This window comes from Elephantulus edwardii, unplaced genomic scaffold, assembly GCF_000299155.1.
Source record: "Elephantulus edwardii isolate Elephantulus edwardi_28Jun2011 unplaced genomic scaffold, EleEdw1.0 scaffold00059, whole genome shotgun sequence".
Classification (NCBI taxonomy): Eukaryota; Metazoa; Chordata; class Mammalia; order Macroscelidea; family Macroscelididae; genus Elephantulus; species Elephantulus edwardii.
The window spans coordinates 10190962-10206611 of NW_006399809.1; the positions used below are offsets into that span (position 1 = coordinate 10190962).

General features: G+C 39.3%; 1 protein-coding gene across 1 annotated transcript in view; it reads right to left on the reverse strand.

Moving 5' to 3' along the window:
• Positions 1 to 15650, reverse strand: part of ANLN (anillin, actin binding protein) — a 104096-nt gene that overhangs the window by 68009 nt on the left and 20437 nt on the right. The window contains exon 2 of the mRNA XM_006887626.1: positions 11703 to 11739. Coding sequence (XP_006887688.1) covers positions 11703 to 11739 — 37 coding nt within the window. The remainder of the gene's footprint in view (positions 1 to 11702; positions 11740 to 15650) is intronic.

Sequence of the window (15650 nt, forward strand, 5' to 3'; positions counted from 1 at the left end):
TTGATGCCTTTGAGCTGTGGTGCTGGAGAAGAGTACTGAATGTACCATGGACTGCCAGGAAAACAAACAGATTCATCTTGGAGAGGATTAAACCAAGCTCCTCCTTGGAGGCAAGGATTCTGGGGCTTCGTCTGACATACTTTGGACATGTTGCCAGGAGGGACCAGTCCTTGACGAAGGACGTCATGCTTGGGAGGGTGAGAAGACAGCATAATAGAGACAATGAGCTTGGCACAGGACAGTGCCGGGTTTAGGGTTGTTGTACATACGGTCCCTATGAGTCACAGGCAACTCGACGGCACATAACAATTTGCACAGGAGGATATTGTCCATCTTTCTACCTCCACATAAAGAGCACAGCCTAGGAAATGCTATGGGGGTGTTTTACTCTACTCTGTGCTGTAGTTTTGCTGTGAATTCTAATTTGTTTGAAGGTATAACACAATAGTAACATAGCCTAACCAAGCTGATGTAGAAAACAAATCATTGCAGCTGCTAATGAAAAGAATACTGAGTGTGTGGGAGGAAGAATCTGATGAAGGGAGGAAGGCTTGAGACAAGCCATTAACTTTGTTAGATTTTTGAGGAGTCATATCAGCTTTTAAAACAACCAAAATCTCAGCTTCTGGGAGGAAGGAATAGAAAATTAATAGATTGGCAATGAACACTTTATTAGAATGAGTGAAGGGAAGGCCATTGTGGAATGAATGGACAAACATTGCATGAACAGTAACTAATGTTATAAAACAAAAATGCATAATTGAAAAAAACTATGATATGACTTGTAAACAATGCTAAAACCAAATTTATCCTTTACATGTAAAACATCCATTCAACAATAAAATAACAGGATTTCATGAAATTCAAAATACTAGTTTAAGATTCTTTGCATTTTAAACAACTTGCTTGTAAAACAAGACTGTTCAGTGGTTCTGCATTACTTAGAGTTGTGCGCTGTCAAGTCTCAAGTTGGATCCATTGCTGACTCTCCAGCAGGTTTTTAGAGGTAGTAAATTACACAGGAGGAGAGTGCACACCCTTCTCTTCTTCTGCAAAGCAGCTGGTGGATTTGAACCACATGCTTTTGGGTGTAGCAGTGCAACATCTTACCACTAGGCCACCAGAGCTCCATAGAGTCATTGTTATGTTCCATCAAGTTGACTAGGATTCATAGCAACCTTATGCATAATAGTTCTGAACTCTGCTCTATCCTACGCCAATCTTTCTCTGGTACATCTACCCCCATAATCCCAGTTACTGTGTCAATTCCTCTCCTCCAGGGTCTTTCTCTCTTGTGCTGTTCCTCTGCCCTTCCAAGCAAGATGTCTGTCTCCAAGGACTGGGCCCTCCTGGCAACATATTCAAAGTATGTGAGAATGAGCCTTAAAATCTTTGTCTCCAAGGAGCAGTTTGGTTTCACTCTCTCTAGGACAGATCTGTTTTCAATTGGCAGTCCATGATATGTTCAATATTCTTCTTCAGCACCACAACTCAAAGACATCAATTCTTCTTCTAGCATCTTTGGTCATTGTCTAGCTCTCAGATGTATACCAACTAATTACAAAGACCATGGCCTAGATCAGGCACTCCTTAGTCTCTAGAATGACTTTGTTGCTCTCAGAATTCTGGAGAAAGCTCAGGAGATTTTCCTAATGCATTTCATCTTTTGATTTCCTGACTGCTGGAGCAAGATGAAATTGTTAGGAATCTCAGTCTCAAGAAATTGTACTACATGCACACAGTAGAACACTAATGCAGCATAAAGGAGCAATGATTTTTTAAATTACTACCTAACTTGGGAGGGACTGGAGAGCATTATGCTGAGTAAACTAACTCAATCCCATAAGGACAAATACTACATAGGACCATTACTGTAAAACAAATAAGAGGATCCAAGAGGGGGGAGAGTGGAAGCTGAGAGGTGAGGATGGGCATAGAGGGGGGCTGCTTAATCATAGAGTCACACAATTTGATGGGTGAAGGGGGAGTGTGAAGGAAATGGGAAGGATCTGGTGGGAAAAACATCAGAACTTTGTATTCAGGCTTTGTAAATAAACCAGTCTAAATTTGTTTGGGTTTGTTTTTTTTTAAAAAAAAAAAAAACCAACATAATCATGCTAAAAAAATTCTCAATCTCTTCTCCTCTATCATGATGATGCCCATTAGCACAGTGGTGAGAATCTGTTATCTTGATGTTGAGCTTCAATCTATATTGAAGACTATAATCCTTGACTTTCTGCAGGAAATGCTTCAGGTCCTTCTCAGTTTCAGCAAGCAAGGTTGTGTTACTGCATAACTTGGACTGGTGATGAATCTTCCTCTGATCTTGATGCCACATTCCTCCCATAAAGTCTAGCCTCCAGAATGATCTGTTCTGCATATAGAGTGAAAAGTTACAGAGATAGAATGCATCCTTGACACACTCCTTTCCTGATTTTGAACCATGCAGTTTTCTTGCTGTTCTGATGACTGCTTTCTGGTCCAAGTATAGGTTTACACATGAGCACAATCAAGTGTTCTGGGATTCCTATTCTTCTCAAGGTTAGCCTCAATTTATTGTGATTTCACACAGTCCAATGCCTTTGCATAGTCATTACACTTCAATATAAAGAAAGCAAAATTCTCACAACTGGATCAATGGATCATTATATATGAAAAAAGAATGAAGTTGTCAAGGATTTCATTTAACTTAGGTCCACAATCGACATCCCAGGAGTAGTAGTGAAGAAATAAAATTATTTTGCAAATCTGTTGCCAGAGATTTCTTTAAAGTGCCAAAAAGCCAAGATGTTGAAAGTAAAGGTGCACCTCGTCAAAGCCATGTTATTTTCAGTTGTTTTATGTGAAAGCAGGACAAGTAATAATGAAGACTGAAGGATAAATGATACATTTGAATGGTGGTTTTGGCAGAGTATTAAGTATACCACAGATTGTCAAGAGAACTAACAGTTATTATCTTCTTTTCCCCTGCTTCAAAGAATTTATTTTATACCTGTTATACCACATTGCATGTAATTTTAAACAGACATGTTATTGTTATGTGTGTTCAAGTCAGAACCAACTCAAAGCTGACTCACCAGTGGATCTTCAGAGACTGTCAATCACATAGGATATTGCCATCTTTCTCCTTCAGAGCAACTGATGTGTTCTAACTGTCTAGCTTTGGGTTGGCAGCACAATTCCTTACCCATCTGCTATATTGTCAAGTCCACTATGACTCATAGTGATCCTATTAACAGCAGACCTGAACCTTGTCCTATCTTGTGCCTTCCTCATCATGAGCCCACTGTTAGAAAGTCACTGTGTTAATCTATCTTGTTGAGAGTCTTCCTCTCTTTCAATGATTCTCTAACTTTCCAAGAATGATATCTTTTTTTTTCAAGGACTGGCCCCTTCTACCAACGTTCTTTAAGTATGTGAGACAAAGCTTCATTATCTTTGCCTCTAAGGAGTACTCTGGTTACACTTTCTTCAAGACATATTTGTTTGTTCCTTTAGCCACCATGGGATAGTCAGTACTCTTGTCCAACACCACACCACAACTCAAGGCACTGAGCTCTAATAAGACAAAGCAAAAACAGGGACCTTATTAAAAACAAGACAGGCAACATATTGTCCTCAAAATATTACTGCACTTTTACTTTCATAATTTGGCAATGCATTAATGAAACAGTCTGTAGACAACTATCATTTTTAACAGACAAACTAAATAACATTTAAATAGATGCTGAATTCCCTAACTGGTTTTTTAGGGATGAATCTTACAACCATAACAGTGAACCTGGAGAGTGCTGCACCTTCTCCAAATGCATGGCGAGAACCACCAGTAGTGTGTTGGAACTGTGGTCTCTTCCAAAAGCCTGGTTCTTGCAGCCTGTGGATGGCAACCCATGCATTTCCTGTGCTTGTGGATGGGCCTGGTGATCAAGATTCCTTCTGACAGCTGTATTGAATGGGTCAAAAAGGATAACTTAAAAAACGTTGTATGTGAACTCTTCACCAACTCAGTTAGAATTCAAGACTCTTAGATCCTGCAATGGCATCTCACTCATTCCTCAGCTACAGACTATGGGAAGCCAAATGTTAAGCCAAATGCTTAACCAGGAATTACAAGCTGGAATTCCTCCTGAAACAGATCACAGGAATCAGGCGTCAAGGCAGAACTAATGGCACTTTTTCAGTTCTTAGATTGTATTTACAAATCTCTCCTTCCTGATACAAATATAAGGTCATCAATAGAAAGAGCCTAGCTTCATTTGCATAAAATTCTCTTTGTGATTTGTTCCCTGGAGATTTTCAATAAAGTTACATGGAAGCTAGGTTCTGGGTTTCAGTCTTTGAGCTATTCGCCCCCTGCCTTTATGTTTGCTTTTCTCCATTCTTGGTGTCCCATCTATTTCTTTATCCTCGGCCTACGTCAACAACAACAGATGGAAGGCTTCAGGCAAGCTTTAGCTAATTAACACTGTGATTGATGGACTTGCTATTGGTTGCACCCATTGGTGGCACTGAGCCTTTCTGGTCCTCATACACTAATCCTATAGATGATATAACCTTGTTTAGCCTTGTATCTAGTCTGTGTTCCTTGTCCAGACTATAGGGCTATCTGAACAAATCACATTAGACTGCTTTCTCCCATAGTACTTATGCCCACTTATCTTGGTTTACCTGGCTGATTGAGGCAAAGACTGATCACTAGTAGATGTTGTTGTTGTTATATGCCATCAAGTCGCTTACGACTCCTAGTGACCCTATGTACAACATCCCTAAACTCTGCTCTTTCCTGTGCCAATCACATTGTCTCTGACACATCCATCTCGATTACCCCAGTCACTGAATCAATCCACCTCATAGAGTGTCTTCCCCTCCTGCACTGTTCCTCCGCCCTCCCAAGCATGATGTCCCTCTCCAAGGACCGGTCTCTCCTTACAACATGTCCAAAGTATGTTAGACGGAGCCTCAAAATCCTTGCCTCCAAGGAGCCGCCCGGTTTAACCCTTTCCAGAATGAATCTGTTTGTTTTCCCAGCAGTCCATGGTACCCTCAATACTCTTCTCCAGCACCAAATCTCAAAAGCATCAATTCTCCTTCTATCCTCCTTGGTCATTGTCCAACTCTCTGATGCATAACAAGATAGAGGAGCAAATAATCTGAGTACAACCCAAACCTATCTTGAAAGGAGTGCACGTAGAGTACTCCTTACAAGCAAGGATGGTGAGACTTCATCTCAAGTACTTTGGGCATGTTATCAGGAGGGGCCACTCTTTGAAAAAGGACATCATGCTTGGAGAAGTATGATGGGTCAGTTAAAGAGAGGAAGGTTCTCAATTGTGGGAATTGATAGAATGCCAACAGACTCGATGGCTTATAATTGGGCAAGGTTTTATTTACTATTTTGTACATCAAGTCTTTTTAAGTCTGAGCTCACTTGTAGTACCTAACAACAACATAGCAGAAATGCCTGAATTTCCTTTTTAAAATTAATTTTCCTTTTTTTGTTATTGAGAATATTTATGGCAAAGCCTATGATGTTTTAAAATCTTTCATGTAGGAAACAGAAAGGGTGTGTACATGTTAACCAACAGTGGAAAATGAGTCATTAGAAAATTATGCAGCCGTTAATGCCTGGAGGCTTTTGACTCTATGAGTCAAAAACTGTGTTAGTTCCTGATTTTTCTTCTCCTGAGTACTGTGATTGCCTCCTACATGTTTCCATACAAGGGCGATCACTGCTGATGTCAGACAGATCTTGGCTGAAAGCAGAGAATACCAGAAATATGTTTATTCATGTTTCATTGTGCAAAGGCATTGTGTGTATAACATTGGGAGGAATGGGAATCCCAGAATACATAATTGTGTTCATGTGAAAACTATAACTAAAACAAGAAGCTGTTGTCTAAACAGAGCAACAGAACACTACATGTTTTAAAACCAGGAAACGTGTGCATCATGGTTGTATCCTTTCTCCATATCTCGATCAGTATGCTGAGCAAATCATTAGAGAAACTGGACTCTGTGCAGAAAAATATGGCATCATGATTGAAGGAAGACTCATCATAACCTGCCTTATGTAGATAACACAACATTGCTTGCAGAAGTGAAGAGGACTTGAAATACTTGCTGCAGAATAAGGATTACAGAAGAATCTATCACTTTGAGTTGTGGTGTTTGAGAAAAGTACTGAATATTCCATGGATTTATAAAAGAATATGTGTGTCTTGAAGAAAGTGTAGCCAAAGTGCTCCTTAGAGGTAAGGCCTGGATCAGGTACACTGTCTCTAGGCTGACATAGTTGCTTTTCAGCACTCTGGAGAGGTCCCTGACAGCAGCCTTTCCCAATGCAACTAGTCTTTTGATTTCCTACCTGTTAGTGACAAGAGTGTTAATTGTGGATCCAAGCAAGATGAAATTGTTAACAATCTCAACCTCTCCTGCATATTTTGTAGCATTAAGGAGCACCTTACATAAGTGGCCACTTAACTTAGCAGAGTCATATCTAAAAAATAAATAATGTGCAAGACAAGAAAGTAAGATAATGTATTTGCAGTGATGGTGAAAAAAAAGTAAGAGTACATCACCACTAACTGTGGAAGAACTTCACAAGAAAAAAACCCTAGGGATTTCAGGTTGGAGTTCCATGAGAGGGAAAAACACTATCTAGGAGTCAAAGATAAAGTCACAGCGTGAAGAAGCAAGTTGTGGCAGCAATACAAGGCAACTTTTAAGAGCTGTTGAGGTTCAATAATGTATACTGCACTGAAACAGAGGAGGGAGAAAACTGTTTAAAAGAGATATATAACTAGGTATTTCTGTCATCACAGGAGACTAGAGCGAGGGCTACATGGTGGAGGGGACCTGGGGGAGGGTTTGTAAAACAATGAAAGAATCTTTTCTTTTACTTTTCCATAATTTTTGACTCATGTACTTATAACATGTTAGTCAAATTTGTGTCTTCTAGGTTGCAACACCCCCATGATACATCTTCAAGGATATGAACATGTACGGCCAAGCACAATCAATAAGAGTGCATCTAAATTCCAAAATCAATCTCCATAATAGTCTATGTGTTTCCTACTGCCAAAGGGGCCCTTTAGAGTAGTGAGAGAAGACCTTCACCCTGAAACCCACAGCGTCCCTTTTCAGCAGGAAGTAGCTAAGAGAATACGCCATCCCCTTTTCCTTATGAATCAGGGTGAAATCTCTCTCAGGGAGGAGTGATAGGGAATGGCAAAGGACACACAGACAAAGAAGATTAATCAGAACTGGCTTTGACAAGCACTGTGGCATTTGGACAAGAACAAACTGGGAGGAGGGTAGAGAGAATAGTGCAACAATGAATGAATGGAAACCCAAAATCTCTGTAAATGTTTATGAAAATTAATAAAATATAATTATAGGGGAAAAAATAGAAAAAAAAGAGCTGTTGAAAGGGTTTTATTCTCTGGTCTTTAGTCAGCTCTTGGCTCTTCCAATATCTCCTTATGAATAATTACCTATATGTGGTTGTGCTTGCTGCCATTGTCTTTTACTGAGATGAAGAAGTCTGGATATTTTACTTTTTGTTCTGCATGGTTTCAATCTCTGTTCCTCCCGGATCATGTCCTCCAGGGTCACCATATGTTGCACTTCTTTGACCAGGAAGAAAGTACTGAGCTACCGAATGAGCTACTCAAGACTTAAGTTAGTCAAGAGGTATGGGGAGAGGAAACTCATGGTTGAGTGTCCTCCTGACTTGTACAACCTCCTAGCTTTTATTGGGAAGTTTCTCAATACATAAGCAGTAAAATATGTTGTAAAAAGAGCAAGGGCCACACGAGGAGCCCCATATCTGACCTTTAACAACTTCACAGGGGCAATCTATCCACATCATCAGTAATACAAAACTAGTTCCCATGAAGTCAGCTGTGTCCCCCACAATCCTATGCCTCTTTCTACTCAACATCAATCTTACTGCTTGACTGGGTCCAAAATCCAATGTGATAGCTCACAGACCACAAAGAACTATACTGGAAGACAAAAGGTTATAATCAAGATTAATAACAGAATACAGTCAAGACAGCTCCTAAAATGTGTATGCAATCACTTCATCCTTAAACTTTGTGGGATTCCCAAATTATCAGTCCTGCCAATATTGGCTGTTCACTCAATTGTCCAACAAAATTCTCAGTCTTGCCACTATTGGCTTCCTGCTGTCCCCAAAGTACCATCTCACATCAATTCTCCATTGCTACTACTGCTATCGCAAAGCATGTCCTATGTTTTATCAGATTGGAGGAGGTCACCTTCCTCTGCTGGTGGGAGAAGAGTTTCTTCGTTCTCTGCAGCTAGAACAGTTTTTTGGCGAGATTAGCCAATCCTCTTGTAGATTGTTGAGGCTGGCCAATTCCTTTGTAGAATGGTATGCAGCCAGTCCATTTGTGGATAAGCATATGTATATTGTTGTGTACCATAGAGTCAGAATCAACCCATATATGACCTTCTGAGGGTATTCAGAGGCAGTTAATCACAAGGGAAGAGATTGCCCGTCCTTCTCCCATGGAGCAGCTGAAGGCCTTGAGCTGCAATGCCTTCAGGATTGCAGCGCAGATTCTTGCCACTAGGCCACCAGAGCTCCTCCCCATGCACATAGTCGCACCTATTTGTGTAGCAACATCAAATAAGGGCTTGTGCAGTCCTATTGAAAGATAAACTCCATATATGTTAACTGGGATCTAAGATATTTTTACTGTTTCTTTTCCTATTTACTGACCGTCCCTGTTAGTATAATGATGCCTTTATCAGAAGACAGTGTTGATAGGTGAACCAAAGTTTGCACATCCCAGGAAAGTGTGTTCTTTTTTCCCCTTATTGCATTCTTTAGATTATATTCTTTTAACCCAGGCAGCCTTGGTCAGTTTAATCCCTACAGATTCAAACTTCCTTTTGGGTTGGCAGTTTAACTTCTTACCTACTAGGCCATCAGAGCTCACTAGCATCATATAGACTAAGAAAATTTCTAATTTAATGAAGGAAAATGTTTCCACTTCCTGAGGAAGGGGAAAGAAAACCTGTGTTTTAGGAGCACACTGATTTTTGTGTTGCTTTTTTTAAGATCAGTGGAATGATGAGCCTATTTCTTTTTGCATAATACTTTATTATTCTTAAAGTATATATATTTTAGCCTCATTTTTATGTTCTCAAGTAGATAACAAGGTATTAAATGAATTAATATTTAAAAGACCACAGTAAATCCTTCACATAGAGAAATTTTATGTACTTTGTGGTACAGTGAATGACTTAATGCACCTATTCCTCACTTATCAATTGTCTTGTTAATCAACATTTTGTATTTATGACAACAGTGAAACACTTATAATCCAACTCTTTTGTACCTTACTAACACATCTAGTAGTAACAAAGAATGAAATATAAAGCAAGAGTAACATTGGCTGTTGTGATTATGTGTGATTCTCAGTGGTTTGAAAGTTATATGATGATGTAATTTCACAATTAATGTAAAAATACAGTCATCCTCATTCTTATCTGATTTAATCATTCTCTATTTTCACATGATACTGATTTTCACCTAACCTGTTTGGTCCTTACAAAGGAAAATGACAGAATGAGATGACATAAATGAGGTGCTTGTGATCCACTCAGGTTTTTGGATGTTATTATTATGTGTCGTCTAGTCACTTGAGACTGATAGTGACCCTTTCTATGTACAACAGCTCTGAATACTGCTCTATCCTGTGTCAACCTCATTGTCTCTGATGTACCTACTTCATTTACTCCAGTCACTGAGTTGATCCAGCTCATTGAGGATCTTCCTCTTCCTACACCAATAACTGTTAGAAGAACAAACAGGTTCATCCTAGAGAGGTTGAAATCAGGCTGCTCCTTGGAGGCAAAGATTCTGAAGCTTCATCTAACATACACTGGGCATATTACAAAGAGGGATCAGTCTTTGGAGAGGGACAACATGCTTTGTTAATAATATAAATGATGTGCACAGTGCCCCGTAGGGTTGTCAAATGTAAATAAAAGTGTATGGAACTCTAAGGAGAGGACTATGCAGTTTTGGGGCAATTTAAACTAAAGGTAGTTGTGTCAAGGACTATGCAGTTTTGGATTTGGGTTTTTCATCTCACTAACATTGACAGAGATTGTCAGAAATTCAGTCTAGATTTAGAAAAGGCTGTAGAACAATTGGACAAATATCTTGGCTAAAAGCAGCAAATACCAACAGGATGTCTATTTGTGCTTTATTATCTATGCACAGGCATTTGGATCTATGAATCCTAAAAAAATTATGGCTAATATTGACCAAAAAGCTGTTGTCCGAACAGAGCAAGGGAACACTGCATGGTTTAAAAATCAAGAAAGATGTGGGCAGGGATGTTTCATTTCTCCAAATCTTTTTAATCTGTATGCTGAGCAAATAATTTGAGAGTCTAGACTTTATGAAGAAGAATGTAGCACTAGAATAGAAGGAAGACTCATAAACAACCTACATTATACAGATGACACAACCTTGTTTGCCAAAAGTTAAAAGGACTTGAAATACTTACTCTAAAATATCAAAGACTGAAACCTTCAATATGGATTGTTGTTGTTGTTAAGTGCCGTCGAGTCGCAGGCAACTCATAGCGACCCTATGAAGGAAAGTCCACTTCAAAATCACAGAGAGAAAAAAAAAATCTCACTACTGAGCCAAAAGACAACATAATTGAAGTTGAAAATTTCATCTTGCTTGTATCCACAATCAATACCCTTGACACCAGGAGTCAAGAAATCAAAAGATGTATTGCACTGGGTAAGTACTGTCAAATACCCCTTCAACATGTGAAAGAGCAATGATGTCAGCTTAAAGCCCAAGGTGCATTTAAAAGTTGTACAATGCATGTAAGGATAACAGAAGAATTAATGCCTTTGGATTGTGTTGCTGGAGAAAACTGAGTATCTCATGGGCTGCCAAAAGAACAAATATGTCTTGGATAAAGTGCAATCAGAGTCCTCCTTGGAGACAAGATGGTCAACCTTTGTCTCATATATTTTCAGCATGTTGTTAGGATGGCTTGGTCTTTGGAAAAAGACTTCATGTTTAGAAAGAAAGGTCAGTGAAATAGAGGAAAACCCTCAATAAGATGGATTGACAGATTGACACAATGACTGTAACAATGGGCTGTAGCACATCAGTGATGATGAGGATGATGGCACAGGATTTCATAAGGTTGCTGTGAGTCTTAATAAACATAATAGTACTAGCAGTAACAGTAACAATCTTAAAATGAGCAATCTCAGAGAGAAAGGTGGACTTTAGTACCATCAAGAAGAAAAGACAGGAACGGACCATATCCTTTGGATTCAGGGCCCCTGCACTGAGAACCTGTTAGACCCAGAAGACTAAGACAGAAATCTATAATGATAGAGATGGAGCAAGATGGTAAGAAGGCACAGCAGAGGCAGAGAAATCACAGCAGCAGAATCAGAAGATTGGAGTGAGATGTTGTTTTGGGCTTTCCAATTCAGGAAGGCTGAGCAGTTAGGCAACAGTCTTGCTGGTGGAGTGAGATACTTCTGGGCACTCGTTAACAAACTAAACTTGCTAACACACAGAGCTGTAAAGTCCAGCGCTTTTAGGCTAAGGCTTACTTGTGGAGTGAGGTGCCTGTTATCCACCTCTGCAGGTGGAACTAAAGAGCTTTGTAAGTAATACTTACCTGAGAAAGCCAGGGTCCAGACCAAGGAACCAAAGGACTAAGAGGTCAGAGAATAGAAACAAGCTAGCATGCAAGCCTAACTAATAAAAGGCTGTCTTGATTAAAAAACTGTGTCCAGAGGTGTTCCTGATCTTAAATCACAGTCTGTTACTTTTTTACTAAACTCCATATCTGTGAGTTTTGCGAGGCCACTGTAATGAATGACCAAACTTAGTAGAGAACCAGGGAGTGCCATGAGAAGGGTGGTTGGTGTCATAAATGGTAGAAAGGTTGGAGAGTGAAGGTCTATCTGACCCACCTCATAGGAATCAGCCTTGGTTTGTTGACCTTCTGCCACCATGCTATCAGGGGTTTATTGTTAAAAATGGTTTTCCTAGCCATTTTGACTTTGACTTTAACCAAATAACTGGTTAAGAATCTGAAATAGGGTGTGTGTAAACGCATCATTATGTAATTGGCCAGTTTTTGCCAAACTGTTGTTGTTGTTAGGTGCCATCAAGTACAACTCAGAGTAACCGTATGAACAGATCAGAATCATGTCCTATCCTGTGCTTTCCTCACAATCTCTGACACTCTTGATCCCATTACTGCAGTCACTGTATCAAGTCTACGTTGTTGAGGGTCTTCCTATATTTTCAACACTCCATCTTCCAAGCATGATGTCCCTGTCTCCTAGCAACATTCCATAATATGTGAGATAAAGTTTAATTATCTTTGCCTCCAGGGGGCACTCTGTTGGCATTTTCTGCAAGACATGTCTGTTCATTCTTTTAACAGTCCATGGGATATTCAGTACTCTTCTCCAATATCATAGTTCAAAGGTATCTATCTGTTCATCTGTCGTCTTTATTCATTATGCAACTCTCAGCAGCATAGCAAGTGGTTTTCCCAAAACTGCAGAGTTTAAAATGAGCAAGTTTAGCAAAGAAGGTGAGAATCTCACAAGGAGAAATAAGGAGTGCAATGAACATTCTTGGGGCCATGGACATCATCACCAATCAGACCAACACCTATGTGAGAATGGCACCTGGCTCAGCAGAGGACCAGAGCTGTGTCAGAGCTGACTTGAGACTGTTGCCCCAGAGCCAGAGCCAGGGACCTTCACCAAAGCTTGCTAGACAACTGAGGGGAGAGTGCACAACTGGGAGGACTAAAGGAACTTTTAAACACTGACCTAGGCCATGAAGCTGAAGATCAAAGAGCTCCCAAGCACACTAGAGATGCTGTCCTGATTGAGGAATTAAATCCTAGTGTCAACATGAATTGTAACCTATTAACTTCCCTAATAAAGCCCATAACTGTGAGTTTGGTTCCTGAGATCAATGTAGCCAATATAGTGGATTTTAAGCCCAATTACAAAGCAGTATGATTGGTGTTGCAATTAGTAAAAGGAAGTGCAGGAGCATTGAGGCCATGTCTGACCATATAAGAACTGGCTTGGTATTGTGGATGTTGCTGATGGGGATTGATCCATTGCTGCCTGCATCCTTTCTTACAGTTACCATGCCATCTTTACAAGTTATTGTGCTGTGCTTTATAGATTGAAAACTTGATATTTTATACTTGGATTTCTTTAAAATATATTTGCAGACACAATTTTTCAGTAATCCTATTTTAAAGAAATTTCCTGACATATACTTCCCAACCCACTCCTCTGCTTTCTACCACTCACTTTGCTTCAAAGCCAGGAAAGAACTCAAAGAATGTAACTCAGTATCTCTCTACTCCTTCAGTGTACCCTGCTTTTTGCTACTGCATGGTTTTCTCACCTTATCTTTTTACTGGAATGCCCTTCCTTCCACCTCTGAATATCTAAATAAGATGAAGTTGCAGCAGAGGCAGAAAAAACAGCAATGAAATGGTGCGGTGGGTTTCCCAGCCCAACAAGACAAGAGAACTGAGAACTTTTAGGCAGGAAGCTTTTGCTGGTGGAGTAAAATGCTTCCAGGTCATTATCATGTCTTACAAGATTTCCTAACAAAGGGAGGTCATCTTCCATATTTGTACTACTTTATATTGGCATTATTTTTGACTCACAGAAAGTTTGCAAAAAGAGAACAAAAAATTCACAGATACCTTTCACCAATATTCCATAAATGTTAACATTTTACTACATTGGTTTTATATTTTCTTTCTCTCTTGCTATATAGAGAGGTATGTGTATACATGCTTTGATATATATTCTATTTAGGAATTATGTAAAAAACTATCCTTTAAAAGTTTGGAAAAAAGTTTTCTCTATAAAGATATATCTATATGGGGGGGTGCATGCACATAGGTGGGAGTGGAGAGATATTCATCTACCTATCTATCTATCCATCCATCCATTAAAAAAACTGGCTGTCATTGAGATGAATTCAATTCATAGAAACCTTCCATCAAGTTTCTGAGTCTGTAAATCTCATCTTTTTTTTCTCTTTTTTTTTTTTATACAATGCTTTACTAGTTTCTGTAATCAAACCCATGTAGATCAACTGCTCATATTTTTGTCATGTAGTGGCTGATGAATTGGTCAACAGTGGTAGCTGAGTGCCACCCAGTTCTTCTGGTCTCAAGATAGTGGGAATGAAAATCTATGTGGTTCATTAGTTGTTTTGATTAATTATTTTATGTCTTTTCTACTTTTTTCCCCTTCACTCTTCTTTGTTCTGTACAGGGAAAAAACCAATCTTTAAACCTTGGATGACTATTCAAAAGCTTTTAAGACACTAGTTACTACTACCAAATTGTTGTTGATTGCTATCAGGTCAATATCAACTCATAGCAACTCTATGAACAAAAGACCTAAAGTCTTTCCATAGCTACCATTGTTGCACCAAGTTAATAGGGTTTCCAGAGGCATGTGGTTGAGGAAGTGGATGCCACTCCTGCTTCCCAACCTGTTTTGTAGCTGGGAGCTCTACCAAGCTCTTTCCACAATGGGAAACCATTCTGATATTTGATATGCCTGTGGCACAAGGTTCAGCATCATAACCAACCCAGGCTACCTCATATAGCACATTGACAAAGAGTGATGTGCAAATTAGGATATACAAAAGAAGAAACAAATATGTCTTGAGAAAGTGCAGGTAGAGTGTTCCTGCAGGCAAAGATGGTAAAGCTTTCTCTCTCAGACTTTGCATATGTAGCTAGGCAAGGCCATTCCTTGGAAAGGAATATCATGTTGGAAAGATAGAGAGTCAGCAAAGGAAAAAAAGATCCCAAATGAGATAGCTTGTCACAATAACTGCCACAATGGGCTCCAGTGTGTCAGAGATGATGAAGAAGCCACAGGATAGGACAGGGCTCCGGTCTGTTGTTCATAGGGTCATTATGAGTCATACTCTGCTCAACATCACCTAACAACAATAGCATCAATCTTTTGGTCTCAGTACTAACGGCTGATGAAGAAACAGGTATATAGAAACAGTTCTAAGGAAGATAGAATTATTCATTGTTTTTGTGGATATATAAATACAACGGTTACTTAAAAGCAACCGAGAGGACAACTGTAGATGTACCCAATAGAAACACTAAGTAGGCATAAGAATCAATACTAAACAAAGCAGATGCACAAAACTTGATGAGAATGAAGGATTTCATAGGAATCAATCCTACTGAAGGAAGAAATTCAAGCTACACTAAAGGGATTGGCCGAAAGAAAGTCCCAGAATGTTTCACAAAAGAGATGCAGCCCTGGATGTGCTCACCAGGCTATGCCAACAAATATGGAAAATATACCTGATCAATTGACTGGAAGAGATCTACATTTGTTCTCATTTCCAAAAAAGGTAGTCTTACAGAATCTGAAAATATTGAACAATATCATTACTATCACATATAGGTAAAATATTGCAGAATATTATTTTTAAAACTACTATAAAAGCAGGGAATACCAGAGGAATGTCTATCTGTGTTTCATTGACTATGCAAAGGCATTTGACTGTGTAGATCATAACAAACTGTGGC